General features: G+C 36.6%; 1 protein-coding gene across 1 annotated transcript in view; it reads right to left on the bottom strand.

The window, feature by feature from the left end:
- LOC124615583 (damage-control phosphatase ARMT1-like) overlaps positions 1 to 14,938 on the bottom strand; it is a 53,590-nt gene that overhangs the window by 29,679 nt on the left and 8,973 nt on the right. Inside the window, exons 3-4 of the mRNA XM_047143568.1 lie at positions 11,228 to 11,457; positions 5,852 to 6,017 (exon numbers count right to left, since the gene is read on the bottom strand). Coding sequence (XP_046999524.1) covers positions 5,852 to 6,017; positions 11,228 to 11,457 — 396 coding nt within the window. The remainder of the gene's footprint in view (positions 1 to 5,851; positions 6,018 to 11,227; positions 11,458 to 14,938) is intronic.

Here is a 14,938-nt window from a genome sequence, read left to right as displayed (position 1 = left end):
ACACAGTATTATTCCAGTGCACTTCAATGAATTTCGTTCTGTGGAATTCAAACGTTTATATTTTGTAATGGATGCCATCAAACTATATTCAGGACAGGTTTGACAAACTACCCCTAAAAAAAAAAAAAAGACCTCGCAATAAATTCTAGATGGCATGATTTGTAACCGGGAGAACAATAACTCTTCAGAAAATTTGCACTCTTTATTGCCTATTAGCTAATAACTTGCTGTTTTGTGTGACATAAAATTAAATATAGGATACATAAAAACAGTATAGGCAAGAAACACGCAAGACAGTATACATTTCTTCAATCCTTAGGTCCTAGCTAATTTTTCTCTCTATCTTGCTACATTTTCTCTCTATCTTGCTACAACTGTACATGGTGTGCATTCCTTTCTGCGAAAGAATCTATTACCTCATCAAAGTTCGTTAAATGTTTTGCTACATTAAAACTCGAAATGTCATTATCTAATACTGAAAAGCTGTTAATATAAATAGTGCCCACAACTGTTGTGGTTTCTCGATCTGATTACATTTATTTTGTCACTGTCTGCTAGATAAAATGAAATAGTCCTTTCTAATATTGCAGCCATTGTAACGTACATCAAATTATCAAGACTGTTTTGGCACAAATGGTCATTTTTTGTAACACGACAAAATATAATTCAGGAAGTACCAATATCAAATGCTCCCCCCCCCCCCCTTCCACCCCCTAGATCCAGACCTTTTGCGCATGGGTGCATCTGGCAGCTTGGGCGCACTAGTAAAATTTATCCGGGTAGCATCTGGCTGTTCCCTGCTACTGCTTGTACAGCTAACAGCCACACTTCTGTATCCAGAAGCGGGCGAAGGTACTACTCATATGCAACTCAACAGCGCATGCGCAAGAGCGCGTTCGCAACTGCTTAAACGAATCTAAGGTAAACAGTTGCGACATCATGCTCATCAGAAACAATTTGTTGTTATGAAGCACTGCATAATCTTTCTAAAGCCTTTGACACATTTTGCTGTAACTAAAAACTAGAACAACGAAAAAGTCCCAGAAGTCTAAAAATTCCCGGGTTTTTCCCAGATCTCCCAGTTTTCCCAGGTCGTATACACCCTGACCATCTATTGCCCCTATACAGTTTGGAAAATCTGCATTTGTCTTGAAACCTTCTGCAATATTCAACCAGTCCTCTTCAGTAAGCATTGGAAATGTAGACTCTTTCAGAACATTCCAAATATTTTGACAAGTGTCATTTATTATGCTTGAGATTGTAGAACCTCCACATTCGTATGTGTAATGTAGATCTGTGAATGCATTTCCTGATGCAAGATACCTGATATCAGAAAAGAAATCTTTTTATTCAGCAACACAGTTGCAAAAGAGGTGGAAAAAAGTAAGAGATTCATACACTCGAGAGCTGCAAAAACAGAAAAAAGCGAAGGGTGGTTTAGTGGCAGATGCCAGAAAGCAGTACATTTTCTTCAAGCAACTTTCATTTAGCGCCTGTATGTGAAACTAAACCTCCTGTTGAGAAAGAGACAGACAATACAACAAATGAAGAGTCAAGCACTCATCAGGAACCATCTCCTAATGTCTCAGGCTTTAGCGTTCCCAAAAAAAAAAGAGACTTTCGGAAGAGCAGAAATTGTTTGGATTCTTGCACAAAGTGTTCAAAAGAAATCAACATTGATGGAGGAAGATCCTGATAGATTATTTCTCTTGTCTTTGCTACCTCATTTCAGAGCCATACCTGAAGAAAACCGATTTAATGCGAAATTCGAACTTATGAGTGTGTTGCAAAAATACATTACAAACGATTCCGCTCATGGAAAATCACAGGGAAATGTAAGTGGAACGCACTTTGTGGAAAATGGCTCATCTGCATCTGTAGCCACTTATGAGGAACAACTGGCTCATTCAGCACAAAGGGTCTCGTTGAAATCACCATCTCAATTTTCTGATACTTCAGTGTAGGAAGATTTGTTTTAGGATGTCTACACATATTGTTATTTTCTTATGTAACACAAATTGTTAAATTAAAACCATTTTAAATCAACTATTTGTACTTCCTTATTGTGATGGCCAACCTTTCCTCTGCAGAAATACTGCTTCTCATGCAAGTGTTCTGGTGTGAAATACATGTTTTCAGCAAATGTAGTAGTTCCTCAAAGGTCAGTGCTGACATCCTGAATTAGTTGAAAAACTTTGCACTGTCTTCACGTAACTCACTATATACAGTATAGAAGTGTCTGTATATTGTACGAATGGTGCACATTTGGTGCTGCCAGTATTTACATTTACGATGTTCACGTCTGAATTTTCTTTTGATCAACAAAGCCAGAGCCAATACTTCTTCACTGAGTCCATATTATCGACTGCTAAGCAGAGAGAGAAAAAAAAAAAACGCGGGCACAGAAGCACGCTGCTCAGCAGCGCTACTGAAAATCGCCCATGTGTAAGAGGCCTAAAGGAGCAGATTCTTGGTGTGGTTACCAAAAAGCAAAAGAAAGTGGTCCAAATATACCATCATAAGCAATCTATTCCTGAACCTGTTATGAATGAAATGAAACCAATTTTTAGAGACCCTGTTTTGCCTAATAAATGTCTTATTGGGGGGGGATACTCAGAATACGAATGAAAGTTGCAACCGCTGAATATGGGAAAGAGTACCCAAGAATGTTTTTGTAGGACAAAATACATTGGTGTACTAGATGCAGTGATATGTTTCAATGATAGAGTGATAAGAAGGTTGGAAGTCCTGAGAAACTGAGGCATACAATGTGGCTCTAATATGGAAGATTAATTGCTTGCGTGTGACAAACAGCGGGTGCATGAAGTTGAAAGAGTCACTCTTCAAGTTACCAAAGAAGCAAGAAGTGCTAAAAGGAATGACAAGAGGAAGCTTGAAGATGAAGAAATGCTGCAGGATGAAGACTATGATTCAGGAAAGTTCTGAGGCACAGTTTAATTGGACTCATCTTCATTCGCAATTTCCTGCAAGTTTTATTTTCAGAATTCAAGTACAAATATTTCCTAACATTTATAAAGCATTGTTCTAATTTTTTTCTGTAACTTGCAATAGTCCATACTTATGTCGTAGACCTAAGCTTTATTGCAGAATCAACTAAATTATAGAAAAAATAACATTTTTATTAGGAAAAAAATTATAAAAATTAAAATGTAAGAGGTGATATTTTTTATCCTTGTAATATACATAATAGGTGGAATAAATAGATCTAGTACCTCAGCCATCATGTCATGCATATCTCCTAAAAATATGGTCTCCTTCATATGTATAACATTGGATTAAATGGTACATCAATTTGAGGAAGCATTTTGGAAAAAAAATGCAGCAATTTCTTTGTAATTTTTTTAATAACCCTAAGCAAAAATCTGTAAAACATATACATTATAAACAGTGCCTGAAAGAAATAAGTGTTGATTTTACATAATACTGAGCCAGAAAAGTACCCTGTATCCTTAACTCCAGCTATCGCCTCGAAAACTTGTGGGATCATATCAACAACCATTTGGCTTACATTATTGATCTCCATCTCAACTACTCCACCGCCAGTTTGAAATTGTTCTCGTATACTTCTAGCTTTCATTTTCCTTGCTTTCGCTTTCATTTCCTTCCAAATTGCTTTAGGCTGCTCTTGTGATCTTTGTGTAAGAGCTTCTGCGTTGTATTCAATGTGTATTTTTTCCCAAGCATCCTTTTTCCTATTTAGTTTGTTGGAATCGTGCTTTTTAGCTTCAATAGTAGTTATGTATTTTTTCATTATTTCAGGAAACCGCTCTTTTTCATTTTCTGGTATGTTTTTGAACGTTTCTTGGCTACCTCCACGTTGCTGCTAGCTCGTATCTCAAACTGGCGCTTAAATGAATACGTGTCACCAACCAACAATGGACATTGGTAGCTGTAGATGACAGGGTTAACAATAGATTCGTCCATTAATACACATTTCTTTTTCATAATTCACAGATCTTATCATCAATTAGTACAACAGCATTTAGATTTTCCAATTTTAATAATTCAATTTAATAATCCCTTCTAGTTTCTAAAATTATAGCGACGAACATAAATTACGCAAAAGGTGATGAACTAATTTCTGCTGACAATCAATACTTTCCGAGAGGAAATGTAATGCACATGCCAGCAGTGTGCAGAAATGGCTTACTACTTTAGTAAAAAGACGTTACTACTTTAGTTACAACAAAAGAAGTAAATAGAAATTGAGGTCTAAAAGAGTATATTACTACAGAAGTAATATACTGAAGTAGCCCAGCCTAAAAAAGTAAGTGTTACTACAAGAGTAATTTATATCAGTTTGTTGCTTGCCAACCTAAGACTAAGAATCTTATTCTTTGCAAGATTCTAGACCAGTTCTATAGGATTAAAGTCTAGATGCTGCATTGATAGTAGGAGGGGAACTACTTTCTTACAAAATTTTGTTTATGCAAAAACACGAGACGGTCCTCAATGAACAGTGAAAGTTCAGCATTCCTTGTCTCTACATATTTTCAGTTTTTTTCTGTCGATTTCTATATGGCTATCTGAAGTTTTCCTGTTACAGTCATAGAGGAGAAGTGAATATGATCTGAAATTGCATCCATTCACAACAATGAAATGTTGATTTCCACTGTTTTAAGGAAATATTATTTGTACACTCACTTTGCCAACACATAGTCACAGTGTATCAGCTCTGAACCCATGGTTTGTTTCAATAAAACTTTGGCCTTTTTAATTCTGAAGCTTCATTTTTTCACAAAAAATCTAATGAAATACACTTTTTTACATGTTCTCTCAGACATGCATAAAGATTTCTTCATCCCAGCATCTTTTAAAATTAAATACCATAGATCAAATAGTGTTTCTCAGAGTTTATTTGCTGGCCTCCAAATCCAATTCTGTGTGACAAAAACTACTGTTTTTGCAAGGATGTTTATTTCTTTGCAATACTCATATTGCCACAGAAATTGATAAATTATTTAGTGTACACTGTGCTTCTTCTTCTTTGGGGCAGATACCTGAAGCATACTTCACTCAGCATCATGTCCCTCCTTTCATAATTTGCATACCACTGACTTAATTAACTTTTCTTAACACCTTCCTTTGGCCTCTCTGTTGACATTATCACACCTTTTACCTTCCTTCTCATTGTCAGCAAAATTTATGACAAACAGCTAGTTGGTATGGCTGTCCATGAATGTATTTTCTGTGGTTGCTCTCTGTGCTTACAGAGTAAGAACAATGAATGCTACTTTGAATTGGAACATGGCTGTACCTAACCATGCAACTAAGTTAGTTCCCACTACGGCTGGGTATACAGTTTACCTTTGCAGGTAAAACAATTTGTGGTCATTACTTTCAAAATATAATCCATCTGAGATACGTATGTTTACATTAGTTCCTCACTCTGTTCAAAACATTTCAGTGTCTTGTTTACAATGAAGCTTTGCAGGAGCTCAACCATCTGCCTTGTGGCAGAGCACAAGGATATGATGCACTTATGAAGTAAACTGTGCATCTAATGCCACAGGTCTATTTTTTGTTGACAGAATGTATCATGGCACGACTCATGTCAAGGTAAAAAACAGTTAAACACGAATATGCCGAAACAAATAATTTGTTAGTAATGTGAATAGTCTCACTTCCTCAGTGTTGAGGTATACAAATGTGCACTACTTTACATGCTACTGATATCGTTAGCGCCTACATAAAATATTTCAGGAAGAGAAAAGACTTAAAACGTATGACATAAGTATTAGCTAACACTTACGACAGCTGTAAGCAAAATATAACCACATACTATTTTTAAACATTTCTTACTAAACAAGGTTACAAGTGCACAACTTACATAAACAATTCGCTGCAATGCTTGTCTTATGTCATTCCTCTTCAGCTGGTCAACTTCTCCCAACTGTTTTTTCATATGATCTGATAAAATCACAACTGAATGGATTGAATTATGGAGTCCAGATTCCTTCGATTTACGAAAAGGATCAAAGGCAGTAAGAGACTGACTGAAAAACAAGATTCAGCACAAAGATCATTTCAGTGACAGCACAGTCCACTGGAAGGAATTCGCAGGTAATTGAAAAAAAAATATTGTAATTCTCTCTATCATGCTTTCAGAATTAACAGTTCTCCAACATATCATCCTCTGCTTCCCAACAAAGGAACGGTTAGTTTCAAAAACTAGATAGTGTGTTCTTCTTACTTTTATATATGTCTACCAGCATTACTATACAATTTGCCACCTGAAGTAAATACTGGCCAGAAATTGTGTGTCAAAATTAGGGGAGAGTGTCCCATGGATATGATATGCAAATGGGGGTGGCAATCTTTAAAACAGACATTTTTGTTGTAGCAGGATCTTCTCATGAAATTTCAGTCACCAACTTTCTCCTCAGAGTGTGAAAATATTTTGTTGGAGCTTATCTGCTTAGTGAGGAATTATCGTCTATGCTCACACAGAAAAACTTAAAAGTGTGTTTTTTCCTGTGTGCTATTCGAGAGTGGAACGGTAGAAAAATACATTGAAAGTGGTTTGGCAAACCCTCTGCCAGGCACTTAATTGTGAAAAGCACAGTAATCACATAGATGTAGATAATTTTTAAGTTTTTTTGACTGAATTTTCTTTTGATATAATTGTATACATTATGGCACACAGAGTGCACATAATACATGCACTACTGTTTCAGAGTAGAGTTGCTACCATTTACAAAAAAAAAAAAAAAAAAAAAAAAAATTCTAAACTATCATGTTTGTATAGTAAAAGGCTTGCAGCTTTCCCAGGGTGTACATGCAGACAAGAAAAAAGTTCCCAGATTCTTCCTGGATTTCTCAGTTAAAAATACACTCTCTCACAGGTGCATTTTTTCCATTTAAAGTGACAATATGCTTTCCCTCGAAACTGTAAAACTTTATCAGTCCTTTGAAAAGTGAAGATTTTACTCCGGCACAGAAATTCCTGGCAGTTTAGGAAACAAAACCGTGCAAGAAACAACATGTTTTGTAAAGATCTTTGATTCGTGGCAACATTTACAGTGCTTATTTTCGTATTATGAGAAAGTACAGGGTGTCCCACTCAAACCTCCCTGATTTCAAAGACCCAGAAAACCGCAGTAGATATGACAGTGAAAAATGCACCACATTGCAGAGCATCTCAGAGAATTTATTTATTTATCACCAATTCACGTCTACATGTGAACCATTTGCAGCACGAAGAATATCGAGCCTATATTCAATTTCTTGCCAAGTTCTTTGTAACATTTCCTCTGTTATTGTTGCAATTGCATTAGTGATACAATGTCAAAACGTAGGAATATTGTCCACTTTGGTTGCATACACGCGATCCTTGAGGAATCCCCATACGAAGAAATCAAGCGGCATAATGTCGAGTGAACGTGGTGGCCATGCAATGGGTCCTCCACGTCCGATCCAATGACTGGGAAATTTCCTATCCAGAAACTTGCGAACAGCCATTGACCAATGCAGAGGAGCTCCATCTTGTTGAAAAATAATGTTGGGTTGCAAATCTTGTATCTGAGGGTACACAAACTACTCCAACATGTCCAGATACACTGACCCATTCACTGTTTGTTCGGCAAAGAAGAACGGTCCAACAATCCTGTCGTGCATTAGCCCGCACCAGAAGTTTAGTTTAGGGCTATCATGAATATGTTCAATGACAACACGCAGATTTTGCGAACCCCAAATCTGAACATTATGCCTATTAACCCTTCCTGATAGATGAACGGTTGCCTCATCTGAGAATAAACATATTTCCAGGAAGCTGGCATCCTTATCAATATGCTGCAGCATTATCTGCAGCAAACTGTGGTCGGCGTGGTTTGTCATTCGACGTCAGATGTTGCAGCATTTGCACTTTGTAAGCACACACACAAAGATGCTGGTGAACTACACGATGCAATGTTGGTCAAGGCATATCAAGTTGATTAGATGCTTGACGAACTGACTTACATGGGCTTCTGACAAACATTTGACTGATGCCCTCCACTGTCTCTTCTGAAACTCCATAACATGCGCTACCAGAATGTTTCAGAACACTTCCTGTCGCCAGAAACTTCCTATACCATTCCTTAATTGTTTCCACATCCGGTGGGTCACATTTATACACACAATGATAATTTCTTTGCACAGTAATCAGTGATTCTGTTTCTGCATATCACACTACCGCTTGCGCGCACTGCTGTGGAGTCGCAATTTTCACTTCATGTGACCATGCTGCATCCGTCGACAATACTTGGCAGTTCTAACATGGGAATATAAATTCTTTGAGATGCTCTACAATATGGTGCATTTTTCATTGTCATATCTACTGTGGTTTTTCTCTCCTGGGTCCTCAAAATCAGGGAGGTTTGTGTGGGACACCCTGTATAAACACAAATTCCACCAAATACAGTACAATGGCTTCCGAAGCACTGAAACCTAGATTGTCAGCCAATTATAGCTCATGTCATGCGACTGCACTAGCCGATGACAGCTGATATTCAGAGCAATAAGGACGTGTGATGTAATCAGCCAATAGCAACATCATTAGTAAGCAACATGAACACACAAATGAGAAAAGTTAATGGCCTAAATTAATACACATACATACAGTTACAAGAAAAGCTAAGCTGTCATATATAATATTTACCAGTATGGAAGAATTAAAAGAAATATGACAAACTAACCTTTAAACTTGGTCTTTATTAGCATGTGTTACCCTTTAAGATATGAAATACAAATGTGCCAGTAAAATTTTAAGTAATGGCATAAATGACTGGTCTTTTTGGCCCAAAATTTTTCTTAGTGCCTCGTCCACAGTGTTAAATTTTGAATGACAGTCTAACGTTCCAAGATTTAAGAAATTCATCACACATTCTCATACGTAACATAATTTGACTTGCTTAAAAGGAAATTTAGTCTGACAGTAATGCTTCTCAAACTGCCATTCACTAAATCTTCCCACCACCTCTTTGAAATATAACAAGTTGTGATGTCACGCTCGTCAAAACGAGGCCCACGAGAAAGACACATCAAAAGCAGTTTGTTGTTACGAAGTATTGCATCGTCTGTGACACATTTTGCTGACAACAGATGCATATGTGTAGACTGTGTTTTTTTTTGTTGTAAACGATCCATTTTCTTTGCAACTGAAGCTTTATTTCGGTGTTGCTCTCTCATTTATGTTTTATTGCTGCAGTATTATTCTGCAGTAGTGGGCTAAAGTAAAATTCTCTGTTAGAGTATGAGTTCTTACCAGTCAAAATTGCAAAAATTTAATGGAAAACTAAAACAATGAAAAATTCCCAAAAATCTAAAAAAAAAAAAAAATCCTGTGTTTTCCCTTATTTCTCCCAGATGAAAAAATTCCCAGGTTTTTCCCAGATTTCCCAATTGCCCCAGGCTGTATTACACCCTGCTTTAACCAAGTTATTAAAATTGTTCAATTATGTTTATTTACATGTTGCAAATTGTTTATTTACATTAATGTAAAAGTCAGGAATGTTGGTTCAATGTCCATAAATGAAATACACTGTAAGTTTCACTCTCTGGATTCCTTATGCATTCACTGTCTTGTTTATTTGGTACATATTATCATCATTTGATTGCAGAGCTAATTTTCATAGATTTGTTATCACTTAAGATACGCTAACATCTCACAGATTTGAATAAAGGAACACAATGACACAATGACACAAAGTGGCTGAAAAATGTTTGGGTACTACAAACAAAACAGTGTTTTGCATACAGGCAGACTGTATACCCAATAATTTTATCAGCAAACATTGCAAATGCAGGTGCAGCAAATCCAGATGATTAATACCAAAGAATTTTCTTTTCACTTCTCTTCACATTTATTAACCATAAATTTACTTTCAATGATTAGCTTTCTTGTGTTTATGAACATCAACATAACACATACTGGTAAGCTGCAGCAACTAGGAAAAGTTTCACAAAGTTCGCAACTGTTGCAATGATTGACTGAGAGCATTACACTGTGCTTGCTGAATCCAGGCAGACTCACCACAGACGTACCCATTTTGATTACTGGGTGGTGACTGAATTGTTATATTCCTTAAGGGTAACATCACAAAACACTGATTAACTGCTGCTTTGCAAACAACACCCACTTATATACGTATGTATTAAAAAAACCATATTATGGTAAAATACAGGACTATTAAATTTTACATACTAACATAAAAGACAGGAAAACTGAAACATACAATAAACAGTGAAGAAAATCTGTTTCATCAAAAGCTATATAATTAGAAAATTTCATGATAACAGGTACTATTTTAGAGAGGGAAGATTTAATGTGCACAGGGATATCCAAAGCCAAGATATTCTGGAAAGTTACATTTTATAATTTGGAAATTTAAGAAACTAACATGTTACTTTACTGAAAGCATATAATTTTGAAATCAGAAAAGTCATGACTACAATATTATAACAGTAGAATTTTAACAGGACAGCATTTTAATATTGGAACACAGTAGAAAATGAAGTTTTATGTTACGAATAATGTTTGAAATATTAAACTTTTTCAGAAAAACTAAAATGTTTGCTTCAAGAGGAGGACTAAGGCTTTCAAATAAGATATTTTTCTAGTGACTGAAAATTGTGATCTCTAAAGAAAAAAATGGTGGCTGTTCTCTCCATCATCAGTGAAATGATCATTTTCTAACATTCAGATATACCTTTTCTGGCATGTTCTGAGTGTTATCATGATATAACAAGATTTTATTAAATGTAACAATACGTGCATATTTGAATGTTTGACTTTTTCCCTCAAAGCACTCACTCATTCAATATCAGACCTTGAAAAACGTAATCTAAATCTATTTACCCCCTTAATTTCCAGTATCTATATGTTAATGCCAGATAAAAGATTAACAGCTATGAAAACTGAAAAGATAAACATAACATAGAATGAAAAGCTTCAAAACACGCTCAACTGAAGGTTGTACAATTGTCACCTTAAGCCTACATTGCAATGATTTTAGGCTATTCTTTGTACAAGTGGGTAAGTAGCTGCTGACATATATGCATGTACATGTACATAATCCCCCCCCCCCCCCAAGACATTGATATTTGACTGTAACATAGTTATGTCCACCTATTGACACTGCTAGCAGTCGAGTCTCCTCATCAAACCCTCTTTATTCAACTGAACTCGATATTTTTCTTGATTTATAAAACTGTACATCAGTCTCACCTTACTTCAAATATTTCTCTCACTTTCCTGTACATATAGCATTCTGAAAATAGCCAGTCACTATTGAACCACTTGTGTTTGTTAGTTTTTGTTTCTTCTTCCAGGACTGAATTCCAGATTTCAATGTCAGAGCTATTTGATTTAAGTGGTGTCAGTGGTTTGTTTGTCTGAATTTCATTCTTCAACTGTGAAAATGCACCAATGACGGTTTTTAGCTCTTCTCTTGCTACCTGCAACACAATAATGATAATTAGTCTGCTAAGTATCAATTTCATAATGTCTTATTTTAAGATATAAGCAACTAGGTATGTGCCATTTAAAAGAACAAAGGCAAATAAATTTAAGCAGCTGTTAAATCTTATGAAACACACACACACACACACACACACACACACACACACACAAACAAACAAACAAACAACCTTTCACTTTAAAACACCTCTTTTTATGAAGCAATCATAATCATTTAGACAGAAGAACAAGAGAGAAGTTAGATACCCTGGCACACAGACATTTTCTTTTGACAGCCAAACCAACAAACTTCACTTCACATCTTAATTTCCTCTGACAATTGCACACTAGAGTCATCAAGTTTCATTTTGAGTGACAAGGATTCCATCTAGCATCCCAGGAATAAATAGTGCCCAACATCTGTGCAGCGCTCTAAGCAATACAGGGTTCTGAAGTGTCAGCTATCCAACACTTCAAATAAAAATGTTTAATAATACCAATTAACACTTTTTCTCCATGTGCTACACCATATATCAACTACTAATTTACACAGCTGCTGATGAACAAACTTACACCACATTCACCTGAAATGTTTGCTCATCACTGAGAAGTGCTACACAAAACTAAAATACATTGATAAACCAAAACATTATGACCACATGCTTAATAGCCTGTTTTTCCATCTTTGGAATGAAATACATCACTGATTCTGCGTATCAGTGATCCAACAATTTGTTGGTAGGTTTGTGGCGGTATGAAAAAGATAACTAAACCAAGTAATTGGTATTAATGACAAGCCACTGATTTGCACATGTGATGATGGCACCCAATAGCAACCCAGATGGATTCTATAGGATTTACATCTGGCGAATTTGGTCGCTGAGACATCAACATGAGTTCATGCTCCCCAAACCACTGTAGCATGGTTCTGGCTCTGTCACACAGACAATTATACTCCTGAAAAACGACATCACAGTCGGGGAAGACATCAAACATGAAGGGATGCAGGTGGTTCACGACATCAGCATGTTTTCAGTTATTACCACAGGTCCCATGCAAGCACAGGAGAATGTCTCCTATAGCATAATACTTCTCCCACGAGCCTGCGTCCATGGTGCACTGCACATTTTGAGCCACCATTCATCTCAATGACGATGTTTGTGGAGATGACCTGCAAAAATGTGATTCACCAGAAGAGCCAACAGGTTTCCATTGATCGACGATTGAATCTAAATGACCCCGTGTCAATTGCAATCGTAATTGATGATGTCATTGGGTCAACATGTGAACACTAGGGGTGGCCTGCTGCGAAGTTCATAGTTCAACAGTGTACAATGAGCGGTGTGCTCTGAAACACTTGTACCTGCACCAGCACTGTGCTCTTTTGGCAAAGATGCACCAGATCACCATCCATCCTACTTTACAGAGCAGAAAAGCCTCAAAACCCCACGATCTTCGAAGAGTCATGGGCGTCCAATCATTTAGTGCCTAGGTGTAGTTTCTCAGTTCTTGTACATCTTTCTGTAGATGCTAATGATAACAGCACATGAACATTCAACCAGATTCACCATTTTCGAGATACTTGTTCACAGGGTCTACATAATAATAATCTGCTCTTTGTTAAAGTTGCTTATCTGAATGGATCCCATATCTTCACTAGGCTGATCCCCCATCCGTGTCTGCTTCACTTACATACTTCTGTTACCATGTCACAACCCCCGCAATGCATCAGGCGGCATCCAACCTCGCTGTGGACAGTGGTAATAATGTTTTGGCTGATCAATGTAAATAAATTTTAATTACAATATTATTAAAGTAGTTTATTTATGTAAACAATGTATATGTACTATTTACTCATAAATTAATCTGGTTCTGGCTGTGGATCCATCACAAACAAGACCAAAAAAAAAGAGCAGTCAGAATTGGTGTAAGTGTTGCCAAAGGGGAGCTATCATAGAATGAAACTGCCAAAATTTGCCACTGAATTTACGTGGGAAAAATTAGTTTGAGAGATGAACAAATAAGTACAAAATTTCCCCAGGTTGTGTTAGTCTTATTTTTATGGTAGCTATGCTGTAATAAAATGGAAGGAAAAATTTCATAGCTGAGGAACCAGAGGTTTTAGAGAAAGATAACACTGTAGTTGGAAGAACAGGTATACCATTTTCTTTGCCCTGCTGCAAAATAAAAACATTAAATCTCCAAAAGCATTTATACCGACCCTAAACTTTCTGTAAGCATTGTATATGGGGCTAAAAATAATATGACACTGACATATTTATCACGAATTGTGGTTAACTGAAAAAATTTCTCTTTACTCTTCTGGTGGAAAAGTGCTGTTATTCTAGAAATAATTCAAAAGCCAAGATCGCTTAAATACTGTTTACTAGATGACCGGTTTCATCGGATCTGAATGTAGCTTAACATGTATAAATCATTTCGATATAACGATACATGAGGCAGACCAGCTGAATAAAATCATTGTCATAGAAATAAAAATTAAAAAACAACTGCTCTCATGGCCATTCTATTCCATTTTTTATTTCTATGACAATGATTTTATATCAGCTGGTCTGCCTCACGTATCGTTATATCCAAATGATTTACACATGTTAAGCTACATTCAGATCCGATGATAGCACCTTTAGTGTGTTGAAACCCTTGGCTTTTGAATTATTTCTACAACAGAGTGATGTCCCCACAACACACACAGTATTTAAGCCATCTTGGCTTTTGAATTATTTCTACAGCAGGGTGATCGCCCCACAACACACTATGTGTTCACTGTTGTTATTCTATCTAAAAATTCGATGAGGACAGTTTTACAGTCTGAACAAGCCTACAAGCCTGCAGTCTGGCTTCAGCTGCCAGAGACTGTGGCCATGTGTGTGTGTGTGTGTGTGTGTGTGTGTGTGTGTGTGTGTGTGTGTGTCTGACAAAGGCCTTGTTGACCAAAAGCTCATTTTGTGTTAGGCTTTTTGTGCCTTTCTGCAACTCAGCATTTCCCTATTTGGTGAGCAGCAACTATCCTTTTCATAATATGGTTACATTCCATGCCAGATTTTTCATTGCTTCGCTGTGGATTAATGGGTTTAAACAATCTGTATCACAGCCGAATGTGAAGAGCCATTAATGTCAAAACATTCCACCTTCAAATGAGAAAATCATTTTCTTGCCATGCTGTGTCCAATGGCATTACCCATTACTCCATACATGGGGCAAATGTTTCTGGCTGCCCCCACTGCTGTCACCCCTCTATTAAAATCAAATAGAAGAATATGTCAGAAATGTTCCAAATTCTCCATTTGGCACTCCGTTTTCTGGCATCCACAGCTCCACTGACTATCTCCAAATGACAAAATTACAATATGTAAACTCAAACGGCAAATGTGAACTATAAATAAAAAATGATAATTGATAAATAAACTCATAGCAACCAGAATACCAACATGAAAAACAGACTATAAACCTATTATTTTC

Source organism: Schistocerca americana, chromosome 5, assembly GCF_021461395.2.
Source record: "Schistocerca americana isolate TAMUIC-IGC-003095 chromosome 5, iqSchAmer2.1, whole genome shotgun sequence".
Classification (NCBI taxonomy): Eukaryota; Metazoa; Arthropoda; class Insecta; order Orthoptera; family Acrididae; genus Schistocerca; species Schistocerca americana.
Note: the sequence above shows the minus strand (reverse complement) of the source record. Positions and strands in the feature narration are given on the sequence as shown.